The sequence below is a fragment of the Tupaia chinensis genome, unplaced genomic scaffold (genome assembly GCF_000334495.1).
Source record: "Tupaia chinensis unplaced genomic scaffold, TupChi_1.0 Scaffold000037_13, whole genome shotgun sequence".
Lineage (NCBI taxonomy): Eukaryota > Metazoa > Chordata > Mammalia > Scandentia > Tupaiidae > Tupaia > Tupaia belangeri.
Window position 1 is genome coordinate 478,853 of NW_006159471.1, and position 17,508 is coordinate 496,360.

A 17,508-nucleotide genomic window follows, 5' to 3' on the forward strand; every position below is an offset into this window, starting at 1 on the left:
GCCACCGGGTCCGGGACTCGAACCACGGTCGACTACGTGGGAGTCCAGCAACATAGCCATTACGCTAACTGCTGGTTCCCAGAGTACTTTCTCTGAGAACCCAGAGACGCCACTGGTACATACTCTACCCTTTACATTGTACCTCCTGAACTAGGGTGTGAGTGCTATATCCTATTCTACACATTGAAAGTACAATCTATCCCTTTGCCCTCTGGAACTCAGAATAACAGAGGAATGTCCTTGTTCAGATAAACATGAAGAGATGTGAGATTAGCTTTCTTGCAATGAAAAACTCCTAATTTTTGAGGAACATAAGAATTCCCTCCCTTTTAATAAACTTACTACTTTATTTATTCATTTTTATTTATTTATTTATTTATTTATTTATTTATTTATTTATTTATTTATTTATTTAGAGAGGACACACACACGCCTGGCGTGAGTTTAAGTCACCAGGTCCAGGACGCGAACTGTGGTCGACTACATGAGAGTCCAGCGACATAGCCATTATGCTAACTGCTGGTCCCACTACTTTATTTTTTATTGCCTGATGGCACATGTGCTCACCAGAGAGGTTGAGAGAGAGGGAGAGAGGAAGCACCTCCCATTTGAGCATGGTCACATTGCAATCCTTTCTCCATCTGTCCTTGGGATTTGGGGCTCACTTGCACATGTGCCCTGTGTATTTTTCAAGCTGCCGGGGCCAGGATTCAAACCATGCTTGGCCATGTTGGATCTGGCACCCTAAACACAGGACTCACCTTCTGTGCTAGAGGTCTGGCATTCCGTTTAACAAACCTGCTCACTTCCTTCTTCCTCAGATTTGGTTTAAGAATCAGCGAGCCAAGCAGAAGAAGCAGCAACAAACCCAGGCAAGTCTGCCACCAGGAGCACCTGATCAGATGGAGGGAACCCCCATACTCAGAACTGCTGCAAACACTCCTCCAGTGAGCCTGGGAGTTTCAGATGCCAATGACCATGATCCTTCTGAACCTTCTGATATCAAGTCACCTGAAGGGGCTGGTGCCTCTTTGAGGAATTCATCACGGGATTCTCAGCCTTCTGATATTGAACAGATATGTCTGGAGGCTTCTGATCCTCTTTGGGTCTCCATTCCCTATGACATGGATGAATTTGTGCAATTGTATGCCTTACCTGGGGATGAAGACCCCGGCAGCCTAGACCAGTATCTCTCCCCAGGTTACCTTGGCTGAGGGACCATGGACAGCACTGGTGTGACTTCCGACAGATGGAGTCTTTACACAACTGTGGGCAAATTGTGACTAATAATTTTGTCTCCTGGCTTTTAAATATCCTCTTATGTTCCAGGTCTTTTCCACACAACTCCGTAGTCTACTTAATTTTTTTTTTCAAAAATTGCTACACTCCCTGAGAGAGGGAAAGTGATAAATCACCTCCTGGGGTGGGGGTGGCCATAATCCATTCCCTTCTCCTCCACTCTTTCTGGATTTTGGGCACACACTCATGTGTGCCCAGAGTGTTTTTCAAGTCACCGGGTCTGGGACTCAAACCGTGTGGTCTGCTATGTGGCTTAGAGAACACCATTGTCTTGTAGTAAGTTTTGAAATTTACTACAAATAAAGTTTTGAGACTTTTTTAAAAAGAAACAGTTATCATATTTTATTTATTTATTATTATTTTTTTAAAGTTGACCAGAGAGACATGGAGAGAGAGAGAAGGAAAGTGAGAAAGCAAGTTGCCAGGTCTGGGACTTGAACTGGTTGGCCATGTGGGAGTCCAGAGCCTTAACCATCATATCATCTGCTGGCCAAGGATATCGTTGAGTCTTACTTGGCTCTTTTTCAAGATTGTTTTGGCCATTTCCCCTGCAATTCCATATGAGTTTTTGATACAGTTTGCCAGATCCTACAAAGAAGTCAGATAGGATTCTGATAGAGATCACACTGAATTTGCATTGCAGATCAATTTAGGGAGTATTGCCATTTTAACAACATTGAGTCTTCCAATCTATAGACGAGAAATTTTTTTCTACTTGCTTAGATCTTCTTTCAACAATGGATTTTTTTTTGAATTTGTATATATATTTAATTTCCATTAGAAAAATATTATTTATACAAAATTTTGGTCCATATTATTCTCCTATATTTTTACCATTCAAATTTAAATACTTCAATTATACTCAGAACAAGCAGAACCATATATCTAACATGAGAATTATGTATTTCACATCAGTAAGTAAACACGATTTAACTGAACTGGGTATGCTCTTGATTATTCTCAGGAACAATGAACTCTTCTTTCCTGCATGTTATTTCCCTTTGCTTTTTTTATTTGAGTAAATATGTCATTTCTCTTTCTCTTCTCCTACAGTTAGTAATATGGGTGTACATTAAGTGTAATTTAGAACATTAGTAACAAATCTTCAATCACATTCAACTTTCCTTAATATATGCATTCTGTAATAACTTCAGACATTTTACTCAAACTTATACTTTTATCAATTATAAAAAATTAAGACGTTAGTTTAAAAATATAATGAGAGTTCAAAACTAAACACTGGCCCACTTACAGTCATGTGGTTGTGAGTGGTCCTTGGATGGCTACTGCTTCAATCTCAACTTGGCCTCCTTTGGGCAAAGCAGCAACCTGGTAAGCAGTTCTAGCAGGAAAGCTACTCTTTTTTTTTTTTTTTTTGAGAGGCCTTCGCTATAGGGAGCGTGTGCTCGCCAGACAGAGAGAGACATAGAGACAGAAAGCGAGAAATCACCCCCCAGAGGGGATGGTCATGCCGCAATCCCTTCTCTTCCATTCTCCTCTCGGGATCTTGGGCACGCACGCACACGCGCCCGGCGTGAGTTTTAAGCCACTGGGTCTGGGACGTGAACCGCGGTCGACTACTTGGGAGTCCAGCGACATAGCCATTACGCTAACTGCTGGTTCCCAGGAAAGCTATTCTTGAAATATTGTTTGCAGATTTCGTTGACAGTACCGAAGTCATTGATGTCAGCCAGCAAAACAGTTGTTTTCACCACATTACAGCAGTCACAGCCAGCCACTTTCAGAATCTCACCCATGTTTATAAGAGTTTGCTTAGCGGTGCTGGAAGTGAGGGGCACCCAGTGTGAGCTGCTGGTGCGGCGCGGTCAGCCAGATGCCCAAGGCCAAGGGCAAGATCCGGAGGCAGAAGTTCGGTTACAACGTCAACCGAAAGCGTCTAAACCGGAATGCTAGACGGAAGGCCGCACCGCGGACCGAGTGCTCTCACATCCGACATGTCTGGGACCACGCTAAATCTGTGCGGTAGAACCTGGCCGACTTAGGGCTGGCTATGGACCCCAACAAAGCGGTACCCCTCCGTAAGAGAAAGGTGAAAGCCATGGAGGTGGATGTACCGGAGAGGCCTAAAGAGCTCGTGCGGAAGCCTTATGTACTAAATGAACTCGAGGCAGAAGCCAGCCTCCCAGAGAAGAAAGGGAACACGCTGTCTCGGGACCTCATCGACTACGTCGGCTACATGGTGGAGAACCATGGGGAGGACTATAAGGCTATGGCCTGGAATGAGAAGAATTACTATCAAGACACCCCAAAACAAATTTGGAATAAGATCATCTTACGTTTCTACCAAGTGTAGTGGCAAGAATTCACGGTTTCTTTGCAGAAGAATAAGATGGAGGTTGAGTGACTGACTGGTTTACACAGGCCCATCTGAGGCCTCTTGGGCCAGTGAAGCTGGAGCCAGGGTTTAACGCGAGGAGACGTGTGTGGCCTGTTCAGGTGAGGCTGGCCTAACCCCATGGGATCAGGTCTTTCACACACACGTGTACACACACATTCTCCCCACCGTGGGGAAGGAACCGTGTCTCAGAGGCTCTGGTTGCATTTTTCTGGAGGCTCATGAAAAAGCCAGACCTGCTGTTTTCAGAGTGGGTGGTTTATTCAAATACAGTCTGTACATAATAAAAGGGTATTTTGTTTCTCTCTTAAAAAAAAAAAATAAAGAGCTTGCTTAGCTTCTTCCGCCACTCCTCCTGGTACAAGCTGTCCACTTGAAGGGTTTATGCCCAGCTGTCCTGAAACGTAAACGGTCCTGTCCACTACCACAGCTTGACTGTAGGGACCAATGGCCCCTCGGGCTTTTGCGGTGCTGATCACTTTTCTGATGAGAGACGACGTGGCTAATTCTCTCTTGCTGCCCCCTCCTGGAGAAGTAGTCCTAACGCAGCTCTTCTGCTCGCTTCCCAGCGAACTCTCAACAATGTTTTGTATTTTTTAAGAGTATTTTTATTGCACTCTTTGTTAAATTTATTCCTAATTTTTTATTGTTTTTATACTATTTTATATATATATAAATATAATAGAGAGACAGAGAGACAGAAAGCGGCGAGAAGTCACCCTCCCCAGAGGGATGGCCACACCACAATCTCTTCCTCTCCATTCTCCTCTCGGGATTGTGGGCACGCACGCACATGGACCCAGTATAAGTTTAAGCCATTGGTTTCGGGACTTGAACTTTGGTCGACTACATGGGAGTCCAGCAACATAGTCATTATGCCAACTTCTGGTCTCTGTTTTTATACTATTATAAATGGAATTGTTTTATTTTCAGATTGTCCATTGGAATTTATAGAAAATACAATTTTTTAATTTTTAAGAGAGATTTTTACTATAGGGCGCATGTGCTCACCAGAGAGACAGAAAGAGAGGAACCGAAAGCAAGGAATCACTCCCCCCACCCCCCAGGAGGGATGACCACGTTGCAATCCCTTCTCTTCCATTCTCCCCTCAGGATTTTGGGCACACATGCATATGGGCTCAGCATGAGTTTCAAGTCACTAGGGACTGGAACCTTGGTCAGCCATGTGGGAGTCCAGTACATAATCATTATGCCATCTGCTGGTCCCTTATTGATTTTTATATATTGATCTCACATCCTGCTACTTTGCAGAACTCATCCGGGTTTTTTTTGTTGTTGTTTTTAAAAATGTCTTTTGCCTGATATATTTAAAAATATTATGTATTTAATTTTATTTATTTATTCACTTATTTTAGTTTGACCAGAGGGAGACAGAAAGAAAGTGAGAAGGCAAGCCACCAGGTCTGGCACTCGAACTGTGGTCGGGCATGTGGGAGTGTCCAGCGCCTTAGCCACCACACCACCTGCTAGTCCCCATCCAGTAGTTTTAATATTTATTTATTGGAGGGGCTGGCAGGGGGTGTAGTGTTTAAGACACTGGATTCCCACATGGCTAACCACAGTTTGGGTCCCAGATCTGAATTTCTCACTTTTCCACTCTCTCAGTCAAATGATAAATAAATTACTTAATGAAATTAAATAATTAAAAATTATTTTAACTTTATTTATGTGTATATGTTTTTTAATGTGATCAGAGAGGGACAGCATGAAAAAGAGAAAGTGAGAAAGCATGCGGCCAGGTCCTGGTCCTTGACATGGTCGGCCATGTGGGAGTCCAGTGCCCTTAACCACCACGCCACCTGCCGGTCTGTAAATTAAAAAATTCTTTAAAAATACTTATTTACAGCCCCAGTCACTCGAGGACTCAGCAGCCTCCTCCCTTCGAGCCCCCTTGCTTCCCGACGCTCAGTCCCCCCTGCCTGCCTTCTCCCGCCACTGTCTTCTGCAGGCCGTTTCCACTGAGGAAAAGGAATCGTATCGTGTGTCCGCTACCCAGAACCTCCACTCTTTCGACCCCTTTGCTGATGCAAGTAAGGGTGATGACTTGCTTCCTGCTGGCACTGAGGATTATATCCATATAAGAATTCAACAGAGAAATGTCAGGAAGACCCTTACTACTGTCTAAGGGATCTCTGATGATTGACATAAAAAGAAACTAGTGAAGGTGTTTAAGAAGAACTTTGCCTGCAATGTTACTGTAATTGAGCATCCAAAATATGGAGAAGTAATTCAGCTCCAGGGTGATCAGCACAAGAACATATGCCAGTTTCTTGTAGAGATTGGATTGGCTAAGGACGATCAGCTATAGGTTCATGGGTTTTAAGTGCATGTGGCTCACTGAAGCTTAAGTGAGGATTTCCTTGCAACGAGTAGAATTCCCCTTCTGTCCCTGTCACAAGTTTACAAACCTCATAGCTCGTATAATGTAACCATTTTGGGTCCGCTTTTAACTTGGACTAGTGTAACTCCTTCATGCAGTTAACTCCTTCATGCTCCGAAAAGAGCCATGCTGTCTAGTCTGGAAGTCCCTCATTTAAACAGAGGTCAAGGAGTAGGCGCCTGGCAGTGTCCAGCCTAAAACAGAGCAATAACGTGATGTTTCAGCCAAATCCAGAGCCCCAAGACCACAGACAGCTATGTCTGGCCAGAAGTTCCTTGGCACTCCCTCTGCCGTGTCCTCCGCCCTAGAGAATGTCATCACCTGAACAGCCCTCCGTGCACCTGAGAGGAGAGGATGGTAAGTAGCAGGGGCAGCTGTACCACTTGTAAAAGATCACCTGGCATCTTCAACCTGACCAGGTGAACAGAGCTCTAGTGAGGTGACAGGACACCTGACTTGCCACCGTGGTCTCTTTGACCAGATGTATTTTAGATAAAAGGATTTCCAAACACCACAATGTGAGGTCAACCTGTCACAGTTAAACTTTTGACAAGGGAACAAGTTTCAAATGGATGTCTCAGTCATGTAGCTAGCTCTAGAGCTTGCAACTTACTATAAGCAACAGCTGCCCAATGCCATGTGAAGTAACAAACTGGGTTTTGGTTATTTTTCCCCTTCTTCTTCAGTTTTAATGTTATGCGATGTATTTAAACCCTTATTTAAGTAAAAACTTGTTTTCAGAAACAAACAAACAACAATTTACTGGATTCCTTTGGCTCTTCTATATATTAGATCATGTCATCTGCAAATAATTTGCATCTTCTTTCTTGTTTATTTTTTATTTTTGTTTTTGTGATAGGGTGTGTGTGCTTGCTGGAGAGAGACAGAGAGCCATCCACCAGGAGATATGGCCATGCCACAACCCTTTCTCTTTCATTCTCTTAGGATTTTGTGCACTCGTGTATACGTGCCCATTGTGATTTTCAAGCCACTGGATCCAGGACTTGAACCACCATTTGCCATGTGGGAATCCAGCACCTTAACCACCACATCACCTGCTAGCCCTTCATTTCTTTTCTTTTTTTTTTTTTTTTTTGAGAGTTTTTTTTTTCCTATGTGGCACATATACTCACTGGAGAGATAGAGAGACAGAAAGAGAGAAAGCATCCCCCAGAGGGCATGGCCATGCCCTAATCTCTTCTCCATTCTCCTCTCTGGATTTTGGATTTTGGGCACACATGCACCCAGAGTGAGTTTTAAGGCACAGGTCTGGGACTCAAACCTTGGTTGACTACATGGGAGTCCAGCGATGCAATCATTACGCCATCTGCTGGTCCCCTTTATTTCTTTTCTTAAAAATATTTTTAAAGATTTTGGGCAGGCAGGTGGCGTGGTAGTTAAGGGCACCAGACTCCCACATGGCCGAATGTGGTTTGGGTCCTGGACCTGGTGGCTTGCTTTCTCATGTTCCCTTTCTCTGTTTCTCTTTCTCTTGCTCTGCGCCTCTCTGGTCAAATTAAAATAAGTAAATAAAGTTAAATAAAATAATTTCTTAAATATATTTTTAAAGTTTTATCTTTAATTGACAAATAATGACATATATATTATGGAATACAATGGGATGTTTTGACATGTGTTTACATTGTGGAATGATTAAGTAAGGTAATGAATCCATCACTTTGTATGCTTATTTTGTGTGTTTGCATGCATGTGTGTAGCAGGGCAGTAGTATTTTAGGCAGGGTCTTGCTGTGTCCTAATCAATCCTCCTGTCTTAGCCTCCTGAGTAGCGAGACCACATATGTCTGCCCCCACACCTGGCATTTTAGAGTGGGCTGGAATCAAACCCAGGGCTCCTAGTTGGCCTCAGGTGAGGAGCAGCAATGTTCAGCTCACACTACCATGGCTGGGGCTTCACATACTTTTTTTTTTTTTTTTGAAAAAGTTCATTTATTTCTTTTCTTCCTTGACAGAGAGAGAGAGACAGAGCAAGGAAGACAGAGAGAGAGGCACCCCCCCATGATCCCATTTCTCCAGTCCTTCAACTCTTCAGAATCCTTGGGGCCTGCATACCACCTGGCATATTTGTAGACTAAACCCAGGGATCCAAACTGCAGTGGAACACAAGGCTTCCAGCTTCATAGGGAACTGTGTTACCACTATGCCATAGCCTCTGGGCCTGAATTTGGTTATAACAGCATCGCAATGTAGCTAGTCCAACCGAGAAAATGAATTTTAATTTTAATTTTTGTTAATTTAAACGTAAACAGCCATATGTGACTAACCACTGGACAGTGCAGTTTGAGATCACACTCAGAGTACTAATTCCATGGTATCCCTTACCCCATATGTGTTTTTTTTTTTTTTTTGAGAGGTTTTCGCTATAGGGCGTGTGCACTCGCCAGACAGAGAGACAGAAAAGAAGAAATCACCCCCCAGGGGGGATAGTCACGCCGCAATCCCTTCTCCTCCATCCTCCTCTCAGGATCTTGGGCATGCACACACACGCGCCCGGCATGAGTTCTAAGCCACCGGGTCCGGGATGCGAACCGCAGTCAACTATGTGGGAATCCAGCGACATAGCCATTACGCTAACTGCTAGTTCCCCCTTACCCCATATGTTCTGGAACCTGCTTTCACAACTGCGTGGGCCTCTTCTCTGTCTATCAAGCAGGACAGAACACACTGACATGCACATCCCTAGACCTAAGGATAGACAAGAGGTCATTTGGGGGAGATGAACCAGACTCCAATGTGTAGACTGGAGGGTCCACCAACCTGTAGGAGTGATCCTTCAAGGCTGCAAAACATAGATGGGGCTTGTACTTTCTCAAAAAATTAATTAATTGGGCCAGCAGGTGGCATGGTTGTTAAGGTGTTGGACTTCCACATGGTTGATTGCAGTTTGGGTCGTAGACTTGATGGCCTGAAACACATTGAGTGCATGTGTGTGTGTACCCAAAATCCTAGGAGGAGAATGGAAGTAAAAGGATTGTGGCGTGGCCACCTACTGCCAGCACTCCCCTGCCCCCCTTCCCCGGGGTGATTTCTCTCCTGCTCTGTCTCTCTCCCTCTGAGCACATGTGCCCGATGGCAAAAACCTTAACAAATAAATTAACATTTTCCTTGAGTGAGAGAGAGAGAGCACACCCTGACAGGGTCAGCCAGCTTCACATCACGAGCACATATATGCCCAGCACACTCAAGGAGATCTCCAGACTTGAACTGGGAACTGACCCATGTAGTTGGCCTCACAGATTGTCAGGTTTTACTACTATGCCACTCTTGTTAGAGATGGCTGTGACTAGCAATATCCCACTTACATATATGGTTACCTCAGGTGTCTACTGTGTAATTTTTCAGACTATTTATATGTATAAATGTGCACGCATGTGTTTTATACAAAGGGTCTTCAAAAAGTTCGTGAAAATTTTGTATGATGAAAAAACTATGCGTGAATTTTAAAAACTTTATTGCGCCAAAATAAATTCATACTTCAATCTCATTTTCATTAACTTTTTGAATTCCCCGCATGTACCCATATGCATGTATATTATATTTCACAATTTAAAACATATGATTAAAAAACCTTTGACCACTATTAGGGATAGAGTCTAGGTTCTTCCTATGCTGACTTCTTAAGCCTTATCCAATCTGTCTTCTGCATGTCTCCGACCTGATCACTAGCCACCTCCTCTCTCATTCTCAGCTCATCACACTGATCTTCCTGTAGCCAGCAGGGCCGAGTTAGAGGAGCTTGTTGGAGGCTTAATTGGATCTGCACTCAAAACCATTTATAATAGCCAAGAAATGCTTATAATGGGGACCCGAGTGGACAGCCAGAGTGTTGGGAATGCTGTGGCAACTGTAGCTTCCCAGACATTAGGAGAAGGGTGCCTGCTTATATAAGAAAACTGGAGGCGGTTCTGAAGGCTGCCTAAAAAGGAGCCCTTGCAGTTGAAGGAACCATCAATCAGGTGCCCCAAACAGGTGGAAACCAGGGCCACTCTCAGTGGAGAGCTGGGCTTGGAGCTCCAGTTACCAGCCACAGGGAATCCAACTATCAAAACTGATGCCAGAGGAGAGGGAGAGGAGACAGAGGCTTGAGTCAGCGGAAAATTCCAGAGCAGCTGAGGTGACTGAAAAAACATCAGAAAGGGAGCTGGAGAGCAGTAACAATGACATCTAGTTCAGTGGTTCTCAAAACGGAGTCTCCTTGACTGTCAGCATCAGCTTGACCAGGGAGTTCTTTTTCCTTTCTTTTTTCCTTCTTTCTCTTTTTTCTTTTCTTTTCTTTTCTTTTCTTTTCTTTTCTTTTTTTTTTTTTTAACGTTTTTGCCCTTGCCAGAGAGAGACAAAGAGACAGTGAGAGGGAAAGTGAGAAGTCACTCCCCAGGGGGAATGGCCACACCACAATCCCTTCTTCCTTCATTCTCCTCCTGGGATTTTGGGCAAGCATGCACACATGCCTTACATGATTTTCAAGCTTCTGGGTCTGGGACTTGAGCTGTGATTAGCCATGTGGGAGTCCAACATCTTGACCTCTATGCTACCTGTTGCCTATTTCCCCTTTTTAAAAAAATAGCTACTTCATTTGCCCCTATTAACACATTGAGCCACATATAGCACTATAAAACAGATGTGGAGACCAGCAGATGGCATAATGGTTACGTGGCTGGACTCCCACGTAGTCAACCGCAGTTTGAGTCCTGGACCCAGTGGCTTAAATTCACACTGGGTGTGTGTGTGCATGCATGCCCAAGATCCCGAGAGAAGATGGAGGGCGTGATTTCTTGCTTACTATCTCTCTCTGTCTTTCAGGCGAGCACACGTGCCGTATAGCAAAAACCTCTCCAAAAACCAAACCAAACCAAACCAAAAAACTCACGCTGGGTGTGTGTGCATGCGTGCCCAAAATCCTGAGAGGAGAATGGAGGAGAAGAGATTGTGGTGTGGCCATCTCTCCTAAGGGGGTGATTTCTTGCTTTCTGTCTCTTTCTCTCTGATGCACTTTTTTTTTTTTAAGAGATTTTTACTATAGGGCGCGTGCACTCGCCAGGAAGACAGAGAGAGACAGAGAGATAGAAAGTGAGAAATCACCCCCCAGGTGAGATGGTCACACTGCAATCCCTTTCTCTTTTATTCTCCTCTTGGGATCTTGGGCACGCACACATGCTGGCATAAGTTTAAGCCATTGAGTCCAGGACTCAAACGGTGGTTGACTATACGGGAATCCAGAGACATAGTCAGACTTGAACCACCATCAGCCATGTGGGAGTCCAGTGTCTTTAACCACCACGTTACCTGCCAACCCCAAGGCAGGATAATTTATGTAAGTCACCTGAAATCAGAGGCAGATGGAAGTAGAGACAGGAGCGTGTGCTCTACCTTCATCACCATGCTTACTGCAGTGACGTTCAAACTTAAGCATCCAGCCCCTAGAGGGTTCTAAAAACACCAGCACTGGAACATGATTCTAGAGTCTGCAATTCACTAGGGTCAGGTCCAAGAATTCACATTTTTCACAAGACCACTGGTGTTGCTGGTGCTCCTGGTCCAACTCTATACCATGAGAACTCTGCAAAGAGGAAGTCTTTTCCATGTGAGGATTCAGTCCAGCAAAAGGAAATGCTCACTGGGGCTTTTTGAGAAAATCCACACGCAGAGCCTCTTTTTTTTTTGTCTACAAAAGACAGGAAAAACAAACAAACAAACAAACACCTCCAACTATCTTAAGCCAAAAATTGAAACAGCTATGCTTATCTAATTGCAATAGGTAGGTCTGCCTTCAGGCAAAGCTGTCCCCAGGAGCCAAAGAGGTACCAGGATCCCCTGTTCTCACTCCATCTCTCAACTCAGCCTTCCTCGGTCTCTTTATTCTTTCTTCACTCTCAGGCAAGTTTTCCCCTAACAAGAGCCCTCAGCAGCTTTGGGCTTAGATTCTATCAGCTGGGAAACCACCTCAGAAAAGGAATGGGGACTTCTTTCCTGTTTTTCTCAGCAGACACCCACCTGGCTCTCGTGGCCAGGTGTGAGTCACAGGCTCATTTCTGAACATCATTATGGCCAGGGAGATGGAATATGCTTGTCATCCAGGCCTGGATTATGGACTCTCCCCAGAGAGCCCAAAGGTGGGCTCAGTTGCACCCAAAGCACACAGACAAGAGTGGGGGAGAACTGGGGTGCTAGAACCCCAAAAGAGAATGCATGTTGAAAACGCCAATATAATCAGAGTTTAAAACACCATCTTTAAAGGACAGAGCATGAGGAAGCCAAAATGTGTCCAGCTCAATATACTCTTGTAAGCTGGACCCAAGCACAGAAGTCACCCAGAAGTGATGTACTTTATTATTTCATTTTTACAAAGAATCAGGGAAAAATAACCTATGGTGTTAGAAGTCAGCATGGTGATTACTTACCCTTGGGGAGAGGAGGCAAATCAGTTACATATTGTTATATAACAAACCTCTTCTAAACTTAGTGATGTAAAACACTAAATTATCACTGCATTGTCATCCTCACTCTGTTTCTGGGAGTTGGCTGGGCTCAGCAGGGCCGTTTTTGCTTAGGGTCTCTCCTGTGGTTAAGGTCAGATGGTGGCTGAGCTGGGGTCATACGACAGGCTTCCTCACTCTGTCTGGCAGTCAATGGTGGCTGTGGCAGAAATACTCATATATAAACTATCCACATATCCTGGGGTTCCTCAAGTGTGCCAGCTGGGTTCTAAGGGTGAGCATTCCAAGAAAGAGAACCAGGCTGAAACCACACCATTGTATATGATCGAGGCTCAGAAGGCACATGTGTCACTTGTCACTCACCATGCTTTCTTGGTTGTCTTGGTCATAAATACCTGCCAGGATCGGAAGCAGTCATAAGCTCCATCTCTTGGTGTGGGAATGACACCTTGTCAGAAGAGACATGTGGAAGGGAGACATCACTACAGTCATTTTGATAAAATGTAATACACCAGAGGGAGGTAATGACTACGAGAAGGTTGGGGGGTGGGTGTTTGGGAGCTAGTAATGCTGTTTCTCAATCTGGGTGCTGCTACAAAAATTTAGAATATATTACAAGTCATTTCTGGGGTTTCTACATATGTAGCTCCAGACTTCCTCCTATTCTTCAAATCAGCTTTACTGACCTTTCCTCCAGAAAACTGCTAATAATACCCTACACTCTCCCCCTAACCTGAGCGGAGTTCTGCAAAGCCCAATGATATCACTATTATAATGCTCACCATCTTCATTGAATCAGCTTGTTTATGTCCACACCCCCAAAGTTGTTATTTTGTGTTTTTTAGTTTTTACTATAGAGCATTTGTACTTGCCAGAGAGAAAGTGAGAAATCACTCTCCAGGGAGGATGGCCATACTGCAATCCCTTCTCCTCTAGTCTCCTCTTGGAATTTTGGGCATGTGCACAACTATAGCTGGTGTGATTTTCAAGCCAACAGGACCAGACCTGGAACGATGCAGTTAGCCATGTGGGATATAGCACCTTTGCCTTTGTGCCACCTGCTGGCCAGCTCTCAAATATTTTTGACCATATACTCCATTTGTATAAGGTTTATGGGGCTAGTTGCTGCCATGGTGGTTAAGGTGGCTAAATTCCACAATGGCCAACTGCACGTTTTGAGCCTCAGACCCTGTGATTTGGAAAATGTGTCAGCATGAGTGTGTGCATTCCCAAAATCCTGAATGAAGAATGGAGAAGAGATTGTGGTGTGGTCATCTCCTGCAGGGCGTGCTTTCTCATTTGCCTTCTCTCTCTTTCCCCCATGAGTGTACACTTCCTCTAGCAAATTATAAAAACAAAAACAAAAACAAAAAACCCAAAACTTATGAGCATGCATTTCCAATATATGTACTGAGGGCTTCAAAAAGTTTGTGAAAATGGAATTAAAGCATGAGTTTATGTTGGTGTAAAGTGCTGTGGCGTGGTGGTTAAGGCACAGGATCCCATATGGACAAGTCTTGAACCTAGCAGCTTAAAAAACATGCCAGACATGTATTGTTTTCATGCCAAAAATCCTAAGAGGAGAATGAAGGACAAGGGATTCTGGTATGGCCATCCCCTCTGGTGTGTGTGTGAGACTATTCACTTTCTCTCTCACTGTCTCTCTGTTTCTCTTTGGTGAGCCCATGCGCCTTATGCCAAAAATCTTAATAAAAGAAAAAATGTAGCTTCTGGGGATGGTGTCTAGAGGCACTCAGGATGGCCCGGCGTCTGACCTACTGGCGTAGGCTTTCCTATAACATGGCCTCCAACAAGATTAGGCTGTTCTGAACCCCTGGTAATAGGATTGTCTACCTTTGTACCAGGGTTGGGAAAGCACCCAAATGCGGCGTGTGCCCGGGCAACTCTGAGGGATTCATGTTGAGACCAAAAGTTCTCATGAGGCTGTCTAAAACAAAGAAGCACGTCAGCAGGGCCTATGGCGGCTCCATGTGCACAAAATGCGTCTGGACTGGGTCAAGTGTGCTTTCCTTATAGAGGAGCAGAAAATCGTCGTGAAAGTCTTGAAGGCACAAGCACAGTCAGAAAGCTAAGTAAAAAATGACCCTCTTTTGGGGACCAGCAGGTGGTGTGATGGTTAAGGTGCTGGACATTCCCACATGGCTGACCATGGTTCAAGTCCTGGACCTGGTGGCTTGCTTCCTCACTTTCTCTCTCTCTCTTTGTCTCTCTCTGGTCAAAATAAAATAAGTAAATGAATAAATAAAATTCAAAATAAATCATTTTTAAAAATGATGTTCTTTTGAGTAATAAAAACAAGTTGAAATTCATGCATAGTTTTTTTTCCCTCCTCTTAAGATTTTTGCCATAGGGCGCATGTGCTTGCCAGAGGGAGAGGGAGAGAGATACCGACAGATAGTGAAAAGGACAGTGAGAAAATCACACACACACACACACACACACACACACAGTGGGGTCGCCCATACTGTAATTCCTTTTCTACTTTCCTCCTGGAATTTTGGGTAAGCACATATATGCACCCAGCATGATTTTCAAGCTCCCAGGTCTGGTACTTGAACCATGGTTGACCATATGGGAATCCAGCACCTTAACCACCATACCACCTCTGGCCTCTACAGATTTTTTTGCCTCAAGATAAATATTAACATTTAAAGTTTTATGTACAGTTTTAAACACAAATGTGCAAATGTGGGGAATTACAACATTTAATCTAAAGCTCTTTCCCCCAAAATAAGTATAAATGAACATTTAAGGTCAGTAGTGCCACCACCATCAGAATAAAAAGACAAAGTAAATTTGTCTAGATGCATATAATTATTTTCAATGTCATTCACATACTGTCTACTTACAATAACAGCCAAGTCACAATTCAAAAAATACTAAGAGCTCAATGTATCCAGAAAGCCTTCGCCTAACTTTCACCTTAACTTACCATCGGCGGCAAAGAAATACATTTCCATCTTTTTGTCCAGCCAGCAAATGAGAATCTGTAGCTGACCATTTAACGAAAGGTCAATTTTGTCAGAGACAGGTGGAAGGAGAGCTGTGCAGTGACCTAGAAGTAAGCCTCAAACAGCAATTGCCCCAGAAACCAAGACAATGGCTGTGTAATGATCTTTCACATTACCTTCCAGGAACATTCCAGCCTGCCCTTGAGGAAGGCAGTACAGCATCACACTCACATCCAGGGGGCTCTCGGTGCTAATGGTAATCAGCTGAAACACACAGCTTCCCAGTGACTTGTTCTCCTTGGCACAAGGATAACTCAGAACAGGAGCCCCATTTCAGAGTAGGCTTTATGACAGACCGAAGCTTCAATAATGTGCATCTTTTTCAGGAGTTGACCAGTTGTTAAGCTTTAAATAACAATGTTATTCATGATAGTAGTACCAAGCAGAGCTTCTTGCAGCCCTTGGCCCTCTGTAAAAGTTAGGACAGTCTCTTTAGGGGACATTTAAAACTATTTTTCTTTGTTTCCTCCATCTTCTGCAAATGTCATGATTTCTACTTGTTGATCACAAGGGGTCCCGCAGCTACTGATTAGCCTCCTCTTTGTCAGACCAAACACAGCTTTTATATTTCCAAATTTCAGTAGTACTTGCTTTTCACTTTCATCCTCAGAAGAAGCAAGTAATGCCCTGATTTCTCTAATTTCTAAATTTCCTGAAGCTACACACATAAGATTACAAACATCACGTGCTAGAACTATTTGCAATACTGGAACCTCTGTGAAGTGCCAGGTGTAAATTTCTTTTTACTGCCAAGTGACCAGAGATTTCCAGAGAGACAACATATTCACAAGCAGTTGTGATACATGGCTCTTTACAACCAGCTCTTTCCTACCACATGGCACTCACATCCATGGAACAGGAACCTGAAGGATTCTGAGTGGATTAGCTGTAGTGAGACTTCCTGCTGGGGCAAGCAAACGAGTCCTTCTACTGTCTTAACAGAATGCTTAAGGTTCTCAGCCCTTTGGGCATGCTGGAGTGTTTCAGTGTCTTGTAGTATTCTCTTTTCAAGAATGCTAATTAAAAAAACCCAAAAAACAAAAAAGCAAAAAAACACTTTTTCCTTATCCTCACAGCTGAGGAGCTTTCCAGGAGAGAGCAGCAGAAGGAAAAGAAAGGCCATTGCCTACCTCGCCAAAACACAGACCCAGCAGGCCCAGGGATCCCCTGAGAGATCAGTTTCTCCTCAGCACACAACCAGCTGGCTCAGGGAGACCCATGGTCCTTCATTCCTCATTTTTTTTTTCTTTTTTGAGAGGTTTTGCTATAGAGTACATGTGCTCACCAGGAAAACAGAGAGAAAGAGAGAAAATAAGAAATCATTCCCCAGGAGGAATGGCCATGCTGCAATCCCCTCTCCTCCATTCTCCTCTGGGGATCTTGGGCGCATGCACATACACATACACACACACACACACACACACACACACACATACACACACACATGCTTGGCAGAAGTTCAAGCTACTGGGTCTGGGACTCGAACCGCGGTCGAACAAATGGGAGTCCAGTGACATAGCCATTACTCCAACTGCTGGTCTCTCTCTCTCTCTTTTTTTTTTTTTTTTTTAATAAAGATTTTTGCTGTGCATGCTGGAGAGACAAAAAAGCGAGAAATTGCCACCGAGAAATTGCCCCCCACGGAGGATAGCCACACTACAATCCCTTCTCCTCGATTCTCCTCTCTGGATTCTGGGGATGCAGGCACAGACATGCGCCTGGCGTGAGTTTTAAGCCGCTGTATCTGGGGTTGGAACTATCCAACTGACTGGGAGTCCAGTGATGTAGCCATTATGCCGTCTGTTGGTCCCCATGGTTTTTCACATACACAAATACATGTCTTTATTTATTAATATGCATATACATCTAAATTTGCAAATTGTATTGTGTTAATATGAACAATATTAAACACACTAAAACAGAAAGGATTTTTATAAAGGTGGTTGTAAACTTCCTCATTTTCCCT

General features: G+C 43.9%; 2 protein-coding genes and 4 pseudogenes across 2 annotated transcripts in view; 4 read left to right on the plus strand and 2 right to left on the minus strand.

Annotated features, from left to right (window-relative positions):
- Positions 1 to 1,214, plus strand: part of LEUTX (leucine twenty homeobox) — a 2,735-nt gene extending 1,521 nt beyond the window's left edge. Inside the window, exon 2 of the mRNA XM_006140399.1 lies at positions 822 to 1,214. Coding sequence (XP_006140461.1) covers positions 822 to 1,214 — 393 coding nt within the window. The remainder of the gene's footprint in view (positions 1 to 821) is intronic.
- A 1,339-nt stretch (positions 1,215 to 2,553) lies between these two features.
- LOC102482429 (2-iminobutanoate/2-iminopropanoate deaminase-like) lies at positions 2,554 to 4,934 on the minus strand. The gene is made up of 4 exons (XM_006140400.1): positions 4,921 to 4,934; positions 3,978 to 4,216; positions 2,914 to 3,061; positions 2,554 to 2,653 (listed from the first exon to the last, which is right to left on the minus strand). The coding sequence occupies exons 1-4, from the start codon at positions 4,932 to 4,934 to the stop codon at positions 2,554 to 2,556; spliced, it is 501 nt and encodes a 166-aa protein (XP_006140462.1).
- Positions 3,044 to 4,029, plus strand: LOC102474290 (nucleolar protein 16 pseudogene; annotated as a pseudogene).
- A 496-nt stretch (positions 4,935 to 5,430) lies between the features above and the next one.
- On the plus strand, positions 5,431 to 6,014 carry LOC102482870 (eukaryotic translation initiation factor 1 pseudogene; annotated as a pseudogene).
- An 8,184-nt stretch (positions 6,015 to 14,198) lies between these two features.
- LOC102483287 (60S ribosomal protein L34 pseudogene) lies at positions 14,199 to 14,603 on the plus strand (annotated as a pseudogene).
- An 856-nt stretch (positions 14,604 to 15,459) lies between these two features.
- LOC106734838 (partner and localizer of BRCA2-like) overlaps positions 15,460 to 17,508 on the minus strand; it is a 7,111-nt pseudogene continuing 5,062 nt past the window's right edge.

What these genes read in the sequence shown, in the direction of transcription:
- LOC102482429 (XM_006140400.1), bottom strand. An exon ending in AGAAGCTAAGCAAGCTCTTT is followed by an intron (nt 3,062 to 3,977) that starts ATTTTTTTTTTT and finishes AGCAAACTCTTA; the next exon opens with TAAACATGGGTGAGATTCTG. An exon ending in AGCTTTCCTGGGAACCAGCA is followed by an intron (nt 2,654 to 2,913) that starts GTTAGCGTAATG and finishes AAAAAAGAGTAG; the next exon opens with CTTTCCTGCTAGAACTGCTT.